General features: G+C 36.1%; 1 protein-coding gene across 10 annotated transcripts in view; it reads left to right on the forward strand.

Annotated features, from left to right (window-relative positions):
• Positions 1 to 20,727, forward strand: part of ERC1 (ELKS/RAB6-interacting/CAST family member 1) — a 146,508-nt gene that overhangs the window by 30,824 nt on the left and 94,957 nt on the right. For 5 of the 10 annotated variants that reach the window (XM_087968584.1, XM_087968587.1, XM_087968589.1 and 2 more), the window contains exons 6-12: positions 1,652 to 1,744; positions 3,782 to 3,949; positions 10,699 to 10,866; positions 14,966 to 15,103; positions 16,583 to 16,723; positions 18,627 to 18,767; positions 20,288 to 20,481. In XM_087968584.1, coding sequence (XP_087824710.1) covers positions 1,652 to 1,744; positions 3,782 to 3,949; positions 10,699 to 10,866; positions 14,966 to 15,103; positions 16,583 to 16,723; positions 18,627 to 18,767; positions 20,288 to 20,481 — 1,043 coding nt within the window. The remainder of the gene's footprint in view (positions 1 to 1,651; positions 1,745 to 3,781; positions 3,950 to 10,698; positions 10,867 to 14,965; positions 15,104 to 16,582; positions 16,724 to 18,626; positions 18,768 to 20,287; positions 20,482 to 20,727) is intronic. The other 5 variants (XM_087968586.1, XM_087968592.1, XM_087968594.1 and 2 more) reach the window with 2 other exon arrangements.

The following is a 20,727-nucleotide window of genomic DNA, read 5'->3' on the forward strand; positions in this document are numbered from 1 at the left end:
TAATCTAAGATTGGTGAACCAAATTGCATTTAAGATGTAGAAACCAATTTAGGAAAATGGAATTGCATCAACACAATTAAATAAAACTGTGTATCGTTCATGCTCTGGTAAAATACTCAAGGGACTTTTCTTGCATAAATTAATGTAAACAGCTGTCCATGATATAACGAAGTGTCTTGGAGAAAATGACGACTTTGACCTTTAAGACACATAAAGGTGGGAGATCTCAAAAGTTTACAAGTGGTCATGCTTTAATGTCAGAGAAAAAGGGCTTTCTTTTAAAATTCTGAAATTGGAGTCTGCATTATAAATTGTTAATTATTATTATTATTATTATTATTATTATTATTATTATTATTATTATTATTATTATTATTATTATTATTATTATTATTAACTTTGGGCATTAGAGTAACCAGATTAAAATACACAGCATAGATTTGCTTGCCTTATTTATGTAGTTTCCAATCAATTCAGCATTTGATATTGTTATGATTAAAATACTAAATTGAGTTGAAAATAGTGAAAGGAAGCCAACTAGCAAATCCAGAAAGCTTTTTTTTTTACAAGATTATTGTTTATAAGACATGGGTGAATAATATGGTTACTTGATGCCGAAAAGATATGTATCTAAGACTCCCGAAAGGTGTGCATTTCAGTAATTCTGTAGCTGCTCCCTAGAAGGGATCTTGTCTCATATCACTTAAAAAAGGTCTTCCCAAATTCATTTTAAGGGGTGGTTCTACATTCAATCCAGAAATGGACTGGGTACAAATACAGCAAATAAAGTGTAATATAAATGAAAAAGCACTTTATCCATCTTGTTTCCTTATTTTGACTCAACTGCAATTTCCAGTTCGTTTTCAAGAGAAGTATTGTGTAATTAAATACATCACAGTAGTCTATAAAGAGGAGATAAAAAGTGATAAAAATTACCAGATCACCAGAATACTCAACTACCAAAGGATTGACAGGCATGTTTTACATGATGTCATATAAAAATGTGTAAAGTATGATAGTTGTTGCAATATGAATTTAGACTATTGTAGAAGGACACTTCGATTCCTGCTATGGAAGAATGGTTACAGAAGTTGATGGAGTTGCCTGAAATGGCAAAACTGACTACCTTGATCAAAGAAAAGAACATAAGTATTTTTGTTTCCACGTGGAAAGCGCTTCTGAACTTCGTGCTTGATGTAGAAATGAATGAAACTTTGATTTTGGGTTTTCCAGATTAGATTGATAGATCTTTATAGAAATGACTTGTTCATACTATTATGGAAAAGCAAAAAGCTGTGATCTGTTGTTAATGCCTTATTCTACTGTAACAGAGAGAGTCAGAAGTCAATGCTTCTTTTTCTTTCCCTATCTTTTCTCACTTTTCTTCCCCCTTCCCCTTCATTGTCCTCCTACTTACTTATGTATTTTACAATACCTCATGTAAAATACTTATGTATTTTACAATAACTTAATAAAATGTGGTAATCGCAATATGAATTTAGGAGAAAGTTATTCTGAGGAACTGGTGTTTAATCATGGAGAGTCTGCTAGCTGTTTATATGTTTGCTACTTTTTGCATCTCTTCAAATAGCGGCAGGTTAAGAGGAAAATATTTTGCTCTAAATGTAAAAGAATAACAATGTCGTGGCAGGTAGAGCAACTGAAGGAAGAGCTAAATACCAGAGAGATTCAAGGGGAGGAACTGAAAAAAAAAGTGGCCGATCTCCAGACAGAGGTCTCTGCCGTAAGACTGAAGTTTCTTTGTGCGGCGCAGCGCTGCTAGCTTTCTGGGGTGGCTTACTTTCCTTCCTTCACCCTCTGCAACGCTAAAGAGCAAGAAAACTAACAGTACTGCACCTATCCTTATTCCCACCTAGTTGATATATTACAATATGTAATCTACTCCTTTGAACACCCAATATTAGTTGCTCAGCTTAAAAGATCACTACAGTTGCATGAATTGTAATTTTAGCGCTTAGAAAGAATATGAAAGGAAATTGTCACAGCATGGTTCATATCTTTGAGATGCATGTATTAAGCTTTTGAAATGAATACTGCTAATCTTGTTTTAATAAGGTTACATAGTTTTAATGCACTATCAGGGGCATAAATATGCATCTTGTGTTGCTTTAATTTCCTGGAATGATGCTTTTGACATATCATGCATGGACACATTAGATGTCTTTCATAGTTTTATGATTTATTGTATGCAGCAAATTCAATTTCTAGTTCTAATAAAATGCATTTCTCTGATATATATTTAAAAGAGGAATTTTACTGTTTGAGAATGTGTGGGTTAAATCTGTGGCCTTGAATCCATTCTGTGCTCCTTTCTAGGTGGGAAAAAAAATAAGATTTTGTTTTTAAAAAATCCCACCTTTATTATTTTATAAGTAACTCAAAGCAGCAAACATACCTAATACTCCTGCCTCTTCCTATTTTCCCCAGAACAACAACCCTGTGTGGTGTGTTGGACTGATAGAGAGCAACTGGCCCAAAGTCACCTAGCTGACTTTCATGCCTCAAGCAGGTGTGGAACTCACAGTCTTCTGATTTCTGGGCCAGCACCTTCACCATTATACCAACATTTATGTGTTTGAGAAGTTTGATTTGTTGATTTTGAAAGTTTCTGAATTGTGTATCCTCCTATAAATGTTATTTAGTTGTCATGTGTAGGAAATAGGAAACGATTGTATTTTTCATCTAAAAAATTAAGTCTTAAGGCAAAAATGAAGTGAAGATACACCTGTCTTTAAGGTCAGGCAGTAGATAGTATTGATAACAAAGGAAGTGGAAATGCTCTGCTTTTTGGCATCTTGATATTACTATTGAGAGCTAAAGATATTTTTAAAGAGCCGGAAGTATATTGAAGGATGAAAAGATTACTATTTTTTATTTAAATTCCTTCCATGGGCTGGGGTCGGCAATATGATATCCACAGATATAAAGGCATATTTTGCCCCCAAAAGATTTTACCCAAAATGATGGAATAAATTGAGATTGCTAATCTTCATCAGATTTTGATTTTGTTGCTCAATTTTATTGCATGAAATTTCACGAGATTTTAATGTTCTTGTATGGAATCTAGCAAGATTTTGCCATTTTCACATAAGGTTTTAAAAGATGGCCAGCATATTTTAAGACTTTAGCTACTCTTCAGCTAGTAGTTAATTATCCCCAAGCCTTGAAAATAACCCCAAAACTATGTTTGCCCATGTATGTTGCTCTGGTTTATATTTATATTTTATCCTGCGTCTCTTGAAGTCTGAGGAAGTATATAAAGCTAAAGTGAAAAAAGATGTGAAGTAATAATAATGCAGACATGTAATACATTCTGGTGATAGTTTTCATGAAATCGGAACAATTTCTGCTTATTAAAAACCAGGGTTATTTTTCCTGCTGTTCACTTTTTAATGCTTTAAAAAAATCTTACGCTACAACTGATTTCCTTGGTATTTGGGCCTTTTTCAATTTTGGCTTTCCATAACTGCGAGGCTAGTGGTTATAAGAGAAACTGTTTACTACAACTATAACGTCTTATAGTCTTCCTGTCAAGGATTTTTCTTTTAGGAATGCTTTATTCTCTTTTCCTCAGAAATTCTGTAAACTTAACACAAAAGCATGCTTTTTTCACGTTTACTATTCCTTTATTCAGATTCCTTGAGCTGGCTTGATGCCATACCTTGTTGGTCTAAACTGGAATGAAGCCATTTCCATAACGCTTCTGAATGCATTCTTGCCATTTGATAACATATATTCTCATACTTGGTTCTTCCTATAGATTGGTCAAGTGAAACAGGAACTATCCCGGAAAGATACAGAGTTGCTGGCTTTACAGACAAAATTGGAAACCCTCACAAACCAGTTTTCTGATAGCAAGCAACATATTGATGTACTCAAGGAATCCCTCACAGCAAAAGAACAGAGAGCTGCCATCCTGCAAACAGAGGTAACAAACATATCCCTAATTCCGGGGAGTTCTGCACGATATTTAGATTATTGGGTTGGGCTGTGGAATGTGCATTCCTTCTGTTTTATTTTTTTCTTCAGTTCTTCTTAAGTTAGAAGGAAAATCTGTGACTTCCTAGTTCCAAACTTGAATGTCTCTTTAAATAGAAAGAATTGAGAAAACGAAGAATCTGATCTATTCAGCAGTATCCACTAGTTAATCTATAAATGCAGTATGAAGATAATAGTTCTCCCCATTGTTTATCACTTGCAACTGGTGACAAACTTTAGAAGATCTCTGATTCCTGAATATTGATAATTCTCATAGCTTTTGATAAACAGAAATTCCAGTCCCAATTACATTAAATGAGAAATATCTGTAATTTGGTGTCATCCATAACCTTTCCTGATGTGATCATTTAGGTCCCAATGAGAAGAAATAATTTATTTTCATCCAGAGTTAAAACTGGCTCGCCATTCCTACCTCTATTTTGTGTTCTTTAACTAGTCTACAAGACACCCTGCCTGTTTATCAGCTACTAAACTTGTTTACATCTGCACTGAAATTAAACCTGATTAAAGTTAACTTCCTCTTAATCAGGTTGTCTTATGTTACAAATCCTCATTTCAGGGCATAGTAGAAGACAAATGCACTTAATTTAAACGCTTGTATAAGACATTTAGAATTAACACTGACAGAAATATGAGATGATTTCACATTGTAAAAGAGATCATTTTATTTTGTAACTTGCTGCCAGTCTTATAATTAAATATGTCAAAATTGATACAAATACAGCATTGAACATTTTTTGGTATTGCTTTTCCAGTTCTGTGCAACATTTTAAAGTCTTGGCTGTATTCTGCTTTATCTTTTATTTACAAATGCAGGAAGTACTTGATTAATTATCACAGTTGGGACCAAAATGCTGATCATTGAGCGAGGTAGAAGTTGACACTTAACTGCTTCGCTCAACAACACAATCTTGGCACTCTTGGTTATGGTTGTTAAAATTGGGTTGTTAAGCAGCTGGAATAAGAAGCATGGGGTTCCTCTGGGCGATATGGGAGATCCTGTAAGGCTCTGCTCAGGAGATGAAAAGCCTCCCTGCCAAAATCCAAACAGAATTTTCAACTCACAAGCAAAGAAACACTCATGTACGGCTTGCGCCAAACCTCCCAGGGTCTCCCATACCCCCTTACCGTGCTGACTTTGCTTGGATTTCATTTAACTCTTTTCTCTAGATTAGGGGTGTCAAACTCAAGGCCCACCGGCCAGATCTGACCCACAGGATGCTTAAAAACAGCAAAGGACTGGCCCACGGTGCCTCTGCCAGCGAAAATTGAGCCTGTGAGGGCCACACCACAACAGCCTCTGTCAGCTCTCTGTCAGCTCTCTGTCAGCAAAAACAGAGCATGTGTGGCAGGATGCCATTGTGGCTGAAAACGGGACCCAGGGCCCACAAGCAGCTGCCCTGGCTCTGTTTTCACTGACAGAGGCTAGCAAAAGAAGCTAAAAACAAAACAAAAGGACAAATGTTTCCCCTTTTGTATTTGAGCACCCAAGAAGAGACAGGAAAGGAGAAAGGGAAAGAGGAAAGACAAAGAAAAAGAAGTAAAGAGGGGAAGAGAGCAAGGAAAAGAAGGAAGAAGAAAGAGGGAGGAAGGGAAGGAAGGAAGGAAGGAAGGAAGGAAGGAAGGAAGGAAGGAAGGAAGGAAGGAAGGAAGGAAGGAAGGTTATAATGAGAGGGAGCGAGGGTCTTAGCACTTGGCCACCACAAGTGCCCCCAACATGAGTGATGTCAAGCTGGCTATGCCCACCCTGAAATCAAACACAACCCTTCTGCGGCCCTCAATGAAATCGAGTTTGACACCTCTGCTCTTGAAGGCTGGATGAAAGAGCTGCACGCTGAAGGAATTCAGCTTCCCTCTGAAGGAACTCCTTCAGTGGGATGCAAGAACAAAGCTGAAGGATTTCGGACTCCATTTCTGGACTCCACCGAAGGAGTTCAGCTCCCTTCCACGCATGGAAGCAAATTCCTTCAGTGGGGTGCAGGAACAGAGCCAAAATCTTCAGGAATCTTTCAGCCAGCCTCAAAAATGAGGGGGAGTCCTCTAGGCAGGAGGCAGCAGCTTGCAGCCTTTTCTGCAAGGTTTTTTTTTTCTTTCTTTCTGTGTCTTTTTGTCTTCTATGCAACCACGTGGTTTGTTCCTTAAGATTTATGCCTTCCTCAATTTAACTGAGATATTTATTGTGGGAATGATCAGTGTGTGTGTAAACCTCAGAGTTTTGTTTTCCTCTCTGTGTCCATTGTGTGTGTGTGTGCATGCACGTGTGTGTGTGTGTGTCTAAGTCTTTTTGTGTCCTCAAGGTAACTGTTGCAACTGTTAACTGTCTCTGATCCCTTCAGATATTAATTTTAAATTGTTAAGAATTAAAAACAGAGAGAAAATGTCTTCTTCCAGTCTGGTCTGGCCAACTAGACTGGATGAGGAACAGAGTTCAATTTTATTTCCTCTCTGTGCTTTTAAGAAAAACCCAAGGTTATTAGTGAATGTTTTAAGTTCATTTACAAGAAAAGTTTCGTCCTTGCATTTACTGTGTGTTTAAATGATTTTACCTTTTCATCCTTTTTCCTGAAGCATGTGAATCCAGTTTTTTCCTTTCTCATCTGTTGTGTCTCCATTTTGTTGAAACTGATTTCTCTGTTTAGTAACTGCAATACTGATGTGTTATTTTTCTTCATCCTCAAACCATGCCTGCAAGCTATCTATCCCCCACCAATCCTGATATAATTACCAGTGAAGGGGGGAGGGGACCCTTTGTTCTTTGTCTTTCAGCCCTGCCACATGTGGAAACAGATGCTGCCCCTAGAGACATTCCATCCATTGGAGCCTAGGTTCCCCATTGGCATTCTAGGGAAGCTGGCGGAGAACATTGCAGCCACATGATCACTTGTAGCTGGTGACAAACCCCAGAAGATCTCTCTCATCCCTGAATATTGATTCTCCACCATTCAGCACCATTCACTATAACAGGTTGCCAAGCACCTGGATCCTAATCATATGACCTCAAGGGTGGTGGTGGTGCGATATTTTGCAACGGCCAGGAGTACTAATATAGGCTATAAAGCACTCTTTCCGAGACCATTATATAAATAGTCATAAGTTGAGGACTACTGGTATGAGCAAACGGTACATATAAAATTATCAATTTCATGTTAAGATTCAGGTTCTTCAAAAGAGAGAAGTTTGTTTCCAGAAGTCCTTTAATCTTGACATTGAAAAATGAATGACGGGGAATTGAGTATTTGGTTCTTTGCTTTAAATATATCAATATCATAAATATAAAGGGAAAAATCAAGCATTCTTGCGGCTTTTACATTAACAGTGGTATTGTCATTGTTGCTTTGAGGTGTATTTGTGTGCCATAGATTAAATATATGTTCTGGCAGACCATGTGTATTGAAAATAATACATATAGGTGTGGGTAAAACTTCCATTACATTTTTAACTGGGAAATGTTCAATATAAACATAAATAACTGTGTGTATATTTTTGTGTGTATGTAATTGCTTTCTTATGGCTAACTAAAGTTATGTATATTAGCCATAAGAGGGCGTCAGTATATTAGTTATTAAAATTTGTCTTCTGTTAGAATCATCAGAATAAGATTACATAGATTGCAAATACCTAATTGGGAAACAATTTGTAAAATACCAAATTATCATTTTTATAGCTATAAGTTTCTTTCTTAACAGCTAAATAAATGTTATATTTCACGTTGGTTCTAAAGCTTGAAATATTCTAAATTGACAAAATCCTAAATTTCAAGATATTTTTACACATTAATTTATATTATGACTCAAAATGCTTTTTTTCCTAACATTAAATAGATTTTAGAAAATTTACAGTGCTCTTTAAATGTTTAGCCTAACAATTTGCAGTTACCTGATTTAAAACCTTTCCATTTAACAGTTTGAGGAGGGGCATATTCTCTTACTGAATATTTCTACAAAGAGTCTGAAAGAAAAAATAAAAACTGTACAGGAAATTGTACAATGAAAGTTAGATGAAGAAAGCTTCTGAGAAGCATCATAAATGAAAAACCAAAAAAAATTGGTCTGTAATAGTATAGGAATGGAGATGACATTTCTTAAATCTTTATTACCAATTATTTTGTGGTCCAAAAAACTTTTTTTGGGGGGTGGGGGGGCTTTAAAGCAGTATGGGTTTCTGTTATTTAGTACATAAATATGTATCTTCAGAGAGAACATGAATTAATAACAGCTGCCAGTATGTTTCACATTTGCCAGTGGCCAAGAAATTCAATATGTTTTCTGCATAATGAATTTCTTTGGGGTAATTAATGAATCAGTGATATGAATTATTACCACGGACACCATTGGATTTATAAATTTACATTTTATATTTTTATGTGCTTTGTCTATTTTGTTTTAAGTTGCCTAATGTTGGCAATGACTTTTGTAACAGTGGTCTGAAATGCAAAATATCTTGAGCTTGTTTATTCCAAAAGGCAAATAGGTAGAGAGGCTATTGTAGCAAGTTTGAATTTGAGAAAGAGGCTTCATAAATAGGCCAAGGAACTTAGAATATTTTTGTAAATAAAGCAAAATACAGATCAACATTTATTTTGGAATAAAATGTTTCATCTATATTTAATTTTATTACTGTGCACGTGATCCCTTTGGCTTACAAGAATATTGTGCTAAATAGTTTTCTTAAAATAGTTTTTGTTTGTTTCTGGTTTTTTTTTAAGTGCCAGTTATTTGGCCTACTTCTTAACAATTCAGTGTAGAAACATGAATTCAGTGCCCAAGAAATGTATTATTTTCTCATGTGAAAATATTTACTAACATTCCAGTTTTGTCTTTTCTGCACATACAAAGTAAATCTCTACTTCTATTTGATATATTTAAATAAAATATTTAAGACACTGACTGTGATTTTGAATTGTAATTTTACATATGCACACAAACTTACATACACTTAGAGAAGTATCCCTTGGTTAATGACTTCTTGTTTAGCAACCATTTGAACTTGTGCATATTTGATTACAGCTTTCTAATAAATCCCCTTTCCCTGTTTGCCTAATATACAGAAAAGAAACTATAGGAAATAATAATTTAGTTATATTGTCTAGGAATCTGAACTGCAGTGATAGTAGAGTATGTCAGTTTGGTAGTCATAATTCACTACTGTACCATACAGGATAGGAAGAACATTCAAAGATATAGTTTCTTCCAATTTCTAGTATAATAAGAGAATTTTCCCTGTTCTTACAAACTTACAAAATACAATTTGATAATTCCTTTGTCAAGTTCCTATTTTTTTAACCTTCTCCATCCATAAATTCTTTCCTAACAGCAATTCTTCATCATTTATTATTTGCTAATCAAATTTGTAAGGTTGCCTATCTACCCAGTTTAAAACATCAAAAGTTAAAAAAAGAAAGAAACCCAGGTCCAGAGCCTCTCATTAAAAACACAAAGTACCTATCAGTGGTGGCTAACCTTTTTTGGCTCCTGTGCTGAAAATTGCATGCGCGCGTGCCAGCATCCAGAAGGCAATGTGCGTGGGGGCTGTCCACGCCCCCTGCGCATGTGCGCTTGACCTTCCGTGCTCACCGCACGTCTCTGCACTTGCACATCTCTGCACATGCATGCATGATCCCCTGCACACCATGTGTCTGCATGTGTGAGAGACCCCCCGTGCGCGCCGCAAGTGCGCATATGTGCGTGCCTCCTACACACCCCCACTCCCCATGCATGCGCACCAGATACCCAACAATCAGCTGGCAGGCGGGTGGTATGCGCACATGCACAGTGGGGCTCTTCCAGGTGACCTCTCACGTGCCGGCAGAAGTGGCTCTGCGTGCCACTTCCGGCACATGTGCCATAGGTGTCAGGATTCGCCATCACAAATTGTCAATAGGTTCACCATCACGGCTATACATCCTCATTGATGTATCCAAATTAGCAGCTTGGCCAGAATCTGGGAGAAGAGCTAGGTCTTTTGAAAATCCAATAACACTGGGGTTGTCCATGTTTCTGAGGGAAGACTTTTCCAGGAACTGCTTCCTAGGACCTATCAGGGATCAGTACCTCATTGAGGGGACCAGGAGTATGCAGATACAATTGGAGCAAATAACCTGGCCCCATGCCATGTAGGACTTTGAAGATGACAACCAATACCTTGAATTGCATCCAGCAGCAACTTGGTCAGCCAAAATATGATCACTGGATGGCAGTATGCGGACTGAATAAGAAATAAGTATGTCTCCCCCTCCTCCTCCCCCAAATGACCATAAGTTAGTCCTTAACACAAACCCTTTTCTGTGCTTAGTTGGAGTTTCTTCTCTTTCTCCAGAAGCTCTATGGGTGGCTCTTTTGTCACTTCGTTCCCCTTAGTATATCTGAAAATCAGAGACTCTGTGGATCTCTGATTCAAGGCCAACATTGCTTGCTCATTCCAAGATTGTGGCTTTAGTAGAATCATACACCATAGCTATAGAAACTACTCTAAGCTGGGTCTATCAGTTGCCTGGGCAGACTGAATAAATAGGTCCTTCTCCCTATAGTGGGGAACAGCAACAGAGAGAGATCTACCCTCTTGACTTACTAATTCTTAGTGAGGAAGAGAAGAAGAGAAATACAGCACACATGTATTGATCAATTATTTGTTAGCAGTGTTTACTTGCTTAAATGCTTTTTTTCTTGTGACTGAATTCAGGTAGATGCACTTCGTTTGCGCCTGGAAGAGAAGGAGGCAATGTTGAACAAAAAGACTAAGCAAATTCAAGAGATGGCTGAGGAGAAGGGAACTCAAGCTGGAGAGATTCATGATCTCAAGGATATGCTTGATGTGAAAGAACGCAAGGTTAACATTCTTCAAAAAAAGGTAGGCTTACCAAACATGGTTTTAAAAACTGAACCCCCTTTTTATTTTCACCAGAATGTAATAGCCTTAGCTGTAAAGTTGCTTTCTGAAGCTCTTGACTGAGCGAGCCTTCTTTGACTCTATAACGATGAACATATTTATATATTTATAGCAATGAATATATTTATAAATTCATGATAATTAACAACGATTCCTATGCTAAATTAAGCAGTACGTGAATTGTAATCAATATATGGATAAGATAGCCATCTGATTAGCCTCAACTGTATTCACTGTAATACTCATTAAATGAGTGGCAGATCCTGCATCACTTGCTAGAATGGTTATGCAATCAGCATGAACATATATGATGTTTCATCCAGATTATGCAAATCACACATGCAGGTTTTTCAAAGAATAATCTAGGATTGTTCTAGTTCTTTCGTCGTAGAAGCACTGATTTCATACTTATCTGGAGAGAATATTTTCTATTTGCAGAAACCTTTGGCAAATGTCTACCTCCTCACTTGTTTCACAACACAAGTAATCGTATCACTGAAAATATTCTCTGAGCTATTTTGTACTTTGATCAGGTTCCTATTGAATGATTATTTCTAAGGATAATTTTGTTTTATTTTTATTTTTTTCTTGCTGCATAAAGTACTATAGTTTGATAGGGTCAAAGCACAGGGGCTTTCATTTAAAAAAAAAATTATGAATTTAGATGCTTACCACATAGAGTCATAAGTTAATACTTATGGAAAGCATGAATTAAGTACAAGTTAACTACTATTTTTGTTAATCATTTATGAAGTAATGATACATAATAATCAACCTGCTTCCTTCCAGTTCTTTGGGTATAACCCCACCTTCTTCAATAATATAAATAGTAAGGAATCATGAAATCATAGTTCAAACATCTGGAGAAATCTATACTTCAAATACTGTATTTTTCACACTATAAGACACACTTCCCCCCCAAAAAAGGGGGTGGAATGTCTGTCCTATAGAGCGAATGTGGTGGGGGGAGGGGGGTTAGTGTCACTGCCGCCACCTGTCACTGCTGCCGCTGTTCTCCAGGAATGCTGGAGCCTTCGCTGCCGAGCAGCTGATTGGCAGTTGGATCAGCCTCCCGGAATACCACCAATCAGCTGTTCTAGGCAGTGGGGATTGGCGCCACTGCCGTTCGCCACCATTGCCGCCGATCCCCACCTCCTAGAACAGCTGATCGGCGATATTCCAGGAGCGAAGGCTCCAGCATTCCCCGGTGGCAGCAGCTCAGCTCAGCTCAGTTGACCTTGGTGGGTGCAGTGGAATGGAGCCCTGACAAACCATGTGCTGGGGCTGTGATAACGTGCTAAAACTGACCAGGCTGTTAGCTGTTTGCTGCAAGGATGCTAGCCAGATGAATACCAGATGGATGCTGGGAGACAGAGGCAGTTTTTTTGTTTTCTTTTTTTTCCTCCCCCAAAGCTAAGTGCGTCTTATGTTCCGGAGCATCTTATAGTGCAAAAAATACAGTACTTAATTGAGCAAAAAGTGGGATATAAATTGAACAAATAAATAAAATGATCCTAGATATTTTGAGCAGCTTTCTTTCTGTAGCACTTCTTTTATTCCAGTTTCCTCAAATAAATGGTTAGAGTTAACCAGAATAAATCTGGGGAAATTAGTTTCATCAAGACATACAAGGTCTTAGCTACAAAATGTTTAAGATTACATCTTGAGTATAGTAGCTCTTCCTTGCAATGGAATGAATAGAAAGTCTTAGTCACTTTTACTTAACTGATTCTCATTAAATTAAAAGATTGATTGAGTATCAATACCAGTATCTCTTTGTTGATCTTTACCTGCCTAGCAGTAATTAGTTTAAGTGGGCAGGATTTTGCTTGTAAGAGTGCTAGGAATTCTATAAAACATGCAGAAAGTGGGTTGGTTTTTTGTTTTTGTTTTTGCTTTCTGTTATTTCATGTTATTATACTTACATTCTACTATATTTTAACATATATAAACATCACAGAATTAAATAATTATTGACATTCTTGAAAATGTGTTGTCTGCTTCACTGAAATCTGTGAAAGACTTCCTGACTGCTATTTATGTGAACTGTTTGCTAATGTTAATTGAGAGAAATGAGCAGTGTGACAGCTTGTACAAGAAATAAAATAGATTTATAGAATAAAATGTCCTACAGAGCTCGTATGTCTATGTTACGAGCTTTACTCTAATTTTAATAGGTCCTCTTTAATCTTCTTCCCAGGGTGTATAAGAGGGAGAGAGCAGACACAATGGATTGATGAAATATGCATGTTGTCTCCATTACTTTTAGATAGCTGAGACAGTTTTATATTTTAGATTGATTTAAATAGGGTATTTCTCTTAGAGGTTGTATTCTTATGGCTGTATTTAATGGCATTTTTAGTTTGGTTTTTATTGGTTTGAATTATACAGCATAGTTCTGTTTATTGTTAAAGTTAACACACACACACACACACACGTATGTATGTATGTATGTATGTATGTATGTAAATCAATCAGTTTTTTTCCAGACATACTTAGAAGGATTATTTTTTCCCTGCACTCTTGTATAATCTTCTTGTATTTGCACTATAACAGAGTAACTTGAGGTTCCTACATTACAACCATCAGTTCTCCATCAGTGTGCACACATTTTTCTTGTTTTTTTAAAAAAAATTATTCACAAGAAATTAAATAGGACAGTAATAGCTGATTAGACATTTCTCCCATGCAATTACGATAAATGCCATTCTCTGAAGAAATTCCCGTGTGGATTTGTGCTACAGATTTCTGAACTTTGTATTAAATCATTGACTTGGAAGATAGAATTGATGTTTCAATTAAAGTCAGTTTGGGAACATGTGTTAAAATAGTAGAAATTCCCACTTACTTTCTGGTACAGATTCTAAGATCAGATTTTCTCTATATGCCTATCAAGACCCTTCATATGTATTTTTATTGACTATATTTCTATTATAGGCCACCAATGGATTAAAGATACATGTCTTAAACTTAGTCTTCTGCTTGTTTAGCCAACTGAACAAACAGTTCAGTTGAATTAACTGTTCATTCAGTTGGCTAATAAAATAATTGCCATTTCCAGAGAGATAGCTGTTGGTCACTTCAGCAAAATACCTGGGGACACTTTAAATTCTTGACAAATACATCATAAATTTTAATGGAAAGGAAATCCTCTAAATCCTAAACCTAACCTTTTCCCATAAGCCATACTTCTGATACCATTAGTTTCTCTATGCAGAGAGAAACAGAATAGAATAGAATAAAATAGAACAGAACAGAACAGAGCAGAACAGAATAGAATTATTTATTGGCCAAGTGTGATTGGACACACAAGGAATTTATCTTTGGTGCATAAGATCTCAGCGTACATAAAAGCTACAATCAACATAAATCATACTAGGAAACTAAATAAAGCAATATAAATTGTAAATATACAAGCAACAAAGTTGTAGTCATAAGTAGAAAAGGAGATAGGTAATAAGAAAGATGAGAATAATAATAATAATAATGCAGCCTTACTAAATAGTTTGACAGTGTTGTGGGAATTAGTTGTTTAGCAGAGTGATGGCATGGGGGGGGAACTGTCCTTGTGACTAATTATTCTGGTGTGCAATGATAAGAAAGTGCTTTCTTATTCAGACAAGCATAGAGGATACTAAGTGCTTCATGCTTTTGGAGACAGAATTGAACTTGAGGCCAAATGGTTGGGTTCCATTGCATAAAGGCAGAAGAAGCCTTAGAGCTTTAGGGGGTCTTCCTATGTTCCTCCTTGTTGCCATTCCCCCTGCCTGTAGATTCTGCACAATAGAACCATAAAGTCTGGACTTCAAAAATCTGGATGGCCACCAGTTATCAGCAAGGACAACTTTCCGTATCTAGTGGTGGTCTGGATTTTTGCAGGCCAGACATTGTGGCTGAATCGCAGGACCACAGTCAAAATAATGGCCAAATAAAGTAGTGGCTACGATATTTTTCTCTGCTACTCTCCATAGAGAATAGCAATTAGGATTATTGGATCCTGATAACTGTGATCCCTAACTGTAATCCCTCCCTGAGTTTTATGTTGTGTCCTTCCCTTAAGATTGAAAATCTTCAGGAGCAACTAAGAGACAAAGAGAAACAAATGAGCAGTTTGAAAGAAAGAGTAAAATCCCTGCAAGCTGATACCACCAACACCGATACAGCCTTGACTACGCTAGAGGAAGCACTGGCAGAAAAGGTAAGTCTGAAGGAAAGGAGGTAACATTATTTAAAGATTGTGCCTTCATCACTGTAGACATCTGTTCGAGAAGTACTTCTCTGTATCCTCTCATTTTATTGCTTGAAATGAAGAAAAATATAAATGCATACCATGGTATTAACAATATAATGCAAAGTTATTAATCCTGGTAATGATAAAAAATAAAGGAAAATGAAAAAATTTATAAAACAAGCAGACCTCCTCCTTCCTCCAAGTCAAAAGGAAAACAAATGAATTGAGATAATGACATTGTCAAGATTGCTTGCTCAAGTGGAATCTTGGAGTCCATAGGATTTTGATGTCCTTTAACATCAAATAATGAAAATAATCTTGCATGACAATTTTAGGTTCTCACTAGACCAGCAAACTTGGAATTTTAAAACTTGTTGACTTCCAATTCCCACAATTCCCCAGGCAACATGGCTGGCTGAGAAATTCTGGAAGTCCACAAGTCCTAAAGTTGCCAAGTTTGGAAACTTTTGCGGTGAACAACCAGTGACCCCTTGGGTCATTGTTTAGAGATTTTTCCTCACCAGATTCTTCAATACCACCAACCCTGGCAATTTCTAATGTATTACATTCACTAGAAAGGTTCTTAAAACTTCAAGGACACATTCAGAGATGCCTTTCAAGTTGCCCATGTTGACCACAGAAAATGTTTATGATATTTTGTTGGAAATGACTTGTGACTATTTGATGTCATAAAAGTTTTATAAAATTTGCCAAATTTCAATTCCACTGGAGTCATGGGTCCCAGATATTGGACACATTCTCTAAGTTAGCCCTTAGTTGAGAAGGTTTACCCTGACTTGCACCATTTTGCTCAGTAAAAGGGTACAGACATGAAAGTTAGTAGTACATAGATTTTTCTGTAGAGAAATGATAAGTATGATATTAGAACTTGAGTCACCTATACTGCAATTTGAATTCTAACCTCTTTTTCTTTCACTTCCCTTTACCTGCAGATAATGACATCTTAGTGTGGTTATTGTCACTCTAAAGTGAATTTATAAATTTGTAAATATCTATTTCAAAGTAATCAATGATGTTTTTCAATTGAAAAAAACAGAACTCTTATCTTTCCATAACATAAAGCCTGATGCCTCCACTGTGAAGCTCCTTTCTTATCTATGTATAGTATTATATTGCATCCTTTGTCATTTTTGTTAGTAATGCCATTTTTAGAAATGAATTGCTGCCTCAATTCTTAGTTTCTGAAAATAAAAATCCTTGCAAGTTATTTAATAACTTATTTCAAATATTGACCATTTAATGGTTTCAAAATAAAATGATTACAAGCATTTATTTAAAATCACATTTCTTCATATTCTTTAAAATCCAATAAATTGAATTTACTGGGACTTGTATTCTGAGTGAGATGGGAATTATTTGAAATCAAAGAGTTTATGTCCATTAAAAGATTATGTTTCTTTGACAATGCTATTCTGTTTTTGCCAGGAGCGTACTATTGAGCGTCTCAAGGAGCAGCGTGACAGAGATGAGCGAGAAAAACAAGAGGAGATTGACAACTATAAAAAAGATATGAAAGACCTTAAAGAGAAAGTCAGCATCTTGCAAGCAGATCTTACAGAAAAGGAGGTTAATCTTAGAGATGCATATATACATTTTGGAATTGCAACATTAAAAGGGGGTTATAATAGTTTACTTACGTACTGATATTGGTTAACAATAATGGTGCATCTCTGAATTTAGATATTTCAAATGTAGTCTAAAGTCCACTGAGAAAATGAACAAGAGGGAAGATAAAAATACACGATTCTGAAAACAAATAAAGACAGCACAGCATATACTGTGCTGAGAGTCCTTGGAATGCAATTGAAATAGACTATTCCCAGTAGCCACTTGCTGTACCCAGACTAGGCTCCCCAAAGGTGATCTTATTGCGTAGGGGAAAAGAAATCAGTGGGCAGAGGCATTCCTTCGGTCTATGGAGTTTGAAAACTAATTAAGTTCATCTTGATTCTAAGCTGACAACTAAGTTAAATGAGTAATTGCATCATTTGCATAACCTTATGTCAAAAGTAGGGGTGTGCAAAACATTGGAGTTTGAAATATTTCAGTTGTTACACGCTCAGAATCAAATGCGCATGTTCTAAAAGTTGTTTTGAGTTCCAAACAAATCATGTTTTCTTTGGTACTTGGACCAAGACTTCAGGTGGTATTTTCTGTATTTCACATGGAAGCACTTTCAGTGTGTGTTGCCTGTGCCTTGTGATCAGGTTTTTTTTAAAAAAAGAAAAGAAAATCCATCTAAGCTAACATAGTAGATGCAACCATCCATAAACTGTCCAAAACAACAGTTACTTAAATCTGTGGCTTAGACCTAAAGCGTATTTTGCACTATTGTTTTTTGCAAATCTATGGCTTAGGCGATTGTGTATTTTGCACTATTGTTAGAGACAATCAGGGCTCCACAGCTGAATTATTGCAAAAGCTCCTTGAGTTGCAAGTTGTAAATGCAAGGACCACTACTATTACAATACTGAGTTAGTATAGTTTAAGTTGCTTTGTTTAATTTTGGACTATGTGTGCACTGTTGCTAATGAGTTGTAAATGGGTAGATATAAATGAATGTAGAAACTTAAGGCATAGATTTGTTTTGTCTTTTCCTTATTTAACATGAATGATATGTATGAAAGAATGCAGCAATCCACAGAAACCCAAAGCAGAACACAAATCTACAAAGGCCAACAGACCTATTATTTTTTGCTGGGCTTCAGCTTTTGAGGCTGAAAGATCTCCTACTGCCTGCAGTGGTTTCTTATTGGAATTTTTAAAATAAAAACAATTATCCTGGTGATTTTTTTCTGCAGAATGGATGACAGACACTGATATCTGTGATCCTTGGGTGAAAAATTAGGAAGGGAAGACTTATTCCAAAATTCCATGGTTTTCTATAGTCAGAATACATGAAACATATTTTTTTAATTCTGTTGAAATTGTTGAATTGCTTCTATATAGATTTCATTGGAAAATAATCTATTTAGAATGTTTGGGAGAAGGCTTATTGTTCCAAAATCAAAACTAATTTTGTTTCCCATTTTATACACCCTTACACATTCTGCTAGAATCGATGAAACAAACCTTTATGTTGTAAAAAAAGAACCATTTATCAAACTATTTTTAGATTTACAGCATATTAAATGAATTTGATATTTTTTATTAATCTTGAAAGTCCCTTCCAAACTCCTATTGTTTATTTAAACAAATACACAGCTTACCACAATGAAAATAGTACAATAGCTATTTTTAAGTCATACATCCTTCAAATGGTTTTAAACACTAGTAACTAACTTGTAACTAAAAACACTTCAATCTGACTCTGAAATAGTATAGTATATGTGGAGTGGAATAGAGGGGAATGGAGTGGAATGGAATGGAATAATCCATTATTGTGATGTAGTCTTCAAGTCTTATGAAAGACCACAATAAATATTTGAGAATGGGAGCAATATCTGTCACTGCATTTATTGTCTTGTAGACTACACTCCTGGATTTGAAGGAACATGCTTCATCATTAGCATCAGCAGGATTGAAAAAAGACTCTAGACTGAAAACATTAGAAATTGCTTTAGAGCAAAAGAAGGAAGAATGCCTGAAATGTGAATCTCAGCTGAAAAAGGTAAACATTATATACTGTCTCCTCATAAATGAAATTTTAATTATGACTTTAGGCTTGTTTCATTGTATCAGAAGTTCATTGCTATGCAGAATAAGTAAAATTATTTATTTACATCTTATTCTGTTTGGGAAGATGTTCCTGTCCATTTTCATATGATATTTAAAATCACACATAAGTATTCAAAAGGTTATCAGCTAAGTCAGGGGTACTTAGATCTGGCCCATGGGGCTACCCTAGAAACAGCGAAGGACCAGCCCACAGTGCCTCTGTCAGCAAAGATGGAGCTTAGGAGGGCCGTGCGCAGCCCTCCCGGGCTCCATTTTCGCTGGCAGAGGGCTGCAGGAGACTATTGCAGCAGAAAATGGAGCCTGGGAGGGCTGCAGGAGGCCCTCATGAGCTCCATTTTTGCTGGCAGAGTGCTAGCAAAACAAACTACTAGCAAAAGTGGCATTTGATCACATGAGTCTTGTCAAGCTGGCCACGCCCACTATGGCTATGCCCACCCCAAGGTCAAACATGATCCTGATGCCGTACTAATAAAGTAGAAATAAATCATATATGTTGAATGAGTGTTCAAAGGAGGTGTTGATAATTGAAAATCTGCAAGTCAGAATGTTAAGAAAACTTATGAACTAGGGAAAGCTACTGAAAATCTTTATGGCAACACTTCCAATCTGGAATAGTGGGGTTTTTTGGCTTTCAGAAATCACCATAAAAATCTTACTTTTTTTAAAAAAAATCACCATTTTTAAAGAAGACAGGAAATCTATCCAAATAGACAGTCCAAATCTATCCATAACCACAGACTTCCATAATTAGAAATCAGCCCAAAGAATGTATCTCAGTTGGCAGAAGAGATGGACACCTGTATTATACTAACCTGTCAGTAGTATTTCAATTCTATCCAGTCAGTAAAATTATAAGTCAGTTTGAATAATCTTAAGACTTTCAAGACTTTTAATCTCTTGAAGAATGTTTGTGGTCAGATGTATTTCATGTCATGCAGCCTTGCGGAGTTTCTTGGGAATTCCAGGAAGCCCATAAGATATTATGGTAAAGTTATCTGGACTAAAATCTGAGTTTCTTAAGATATTCAAACAAAAGCAAAAACTGGCAACAGTTGGAAAGAAAAAAAATTATAATAGATGCTTCAGTAGAAAATTAAGAAATATTGCAGTATAAGTTATTCCAATTATTTTTTTAAGACTTATTCTATTGCTTCTAGGATAGGTGAAAATACTCAGTCTAAAAATGTGACCAGTATTGGACACTCATACATTAACAAATCTAAATAATACTTCATTATGCTGGTCTACAACTACAATAAAGATTTGATTTATGTGAATATTAAATGAACTAAGAGTACAATTTTTGTTGTTTAAGAATTAATATATCTTCGTACTATAAGAAGAACCAGGCTCCACTTTGTAGGCAATGGCTCTCCTTACATTTTTTTTTCAGAATAAAATATTTTGTAGCATGGATGTGCAAAATAACTCTTAGAATGTTTTTTTCAAAAGGCTTATGAAGCAACCATTGAGGCCAGGGCCAATCCAGAGATTAATGATAGATTTCAGCAGATCGAAAAAGAGGTGGCCCAGTATCGAGAAGAGTCTACCAAGGCTCAAGCTGAAGTTGATCGCTTGCTGGAAATCCTAAAAGAGATGGAAAATGAGAAGAATGATAAAGATAAGAAGATAGCTGAACTGGAAAGGTGAGAAGGGTGTAAGAGAGTGGGGAAGGAAAGACAAATTTCATATATATTGAGCTTTTAAAAAACTATGGGTGGGTACGCAACTTAAAACAATGTTTTCTTAATAGTTGAGAAGTCTGCCGTTTTTTGACTATTCTGAAAGATAAATTGAAATTTTGGGATTCTCTCTAGTGAAGTACTTATCTTTTTTACTAGAGACTTCCTTAATTTACTGAATAAGGATTTGGTGAGATATTTTACTTGTGG

The sequence above is a fragment of the Notechis scutatus genome, chromosome 6, assembly GCF_049901735.1.
Source record: "Notechis scutatus isolate UNSWTSFEM ecotype Mainland chromosome 6, rNotScu1.2, whole genome shotgun sequence".
Lineage (NCBI taxonomy): Eukaryota > Metazoa > Chordata > Lepidosauria > Squamata > Elapidae > Notechis > Notechis scutatus.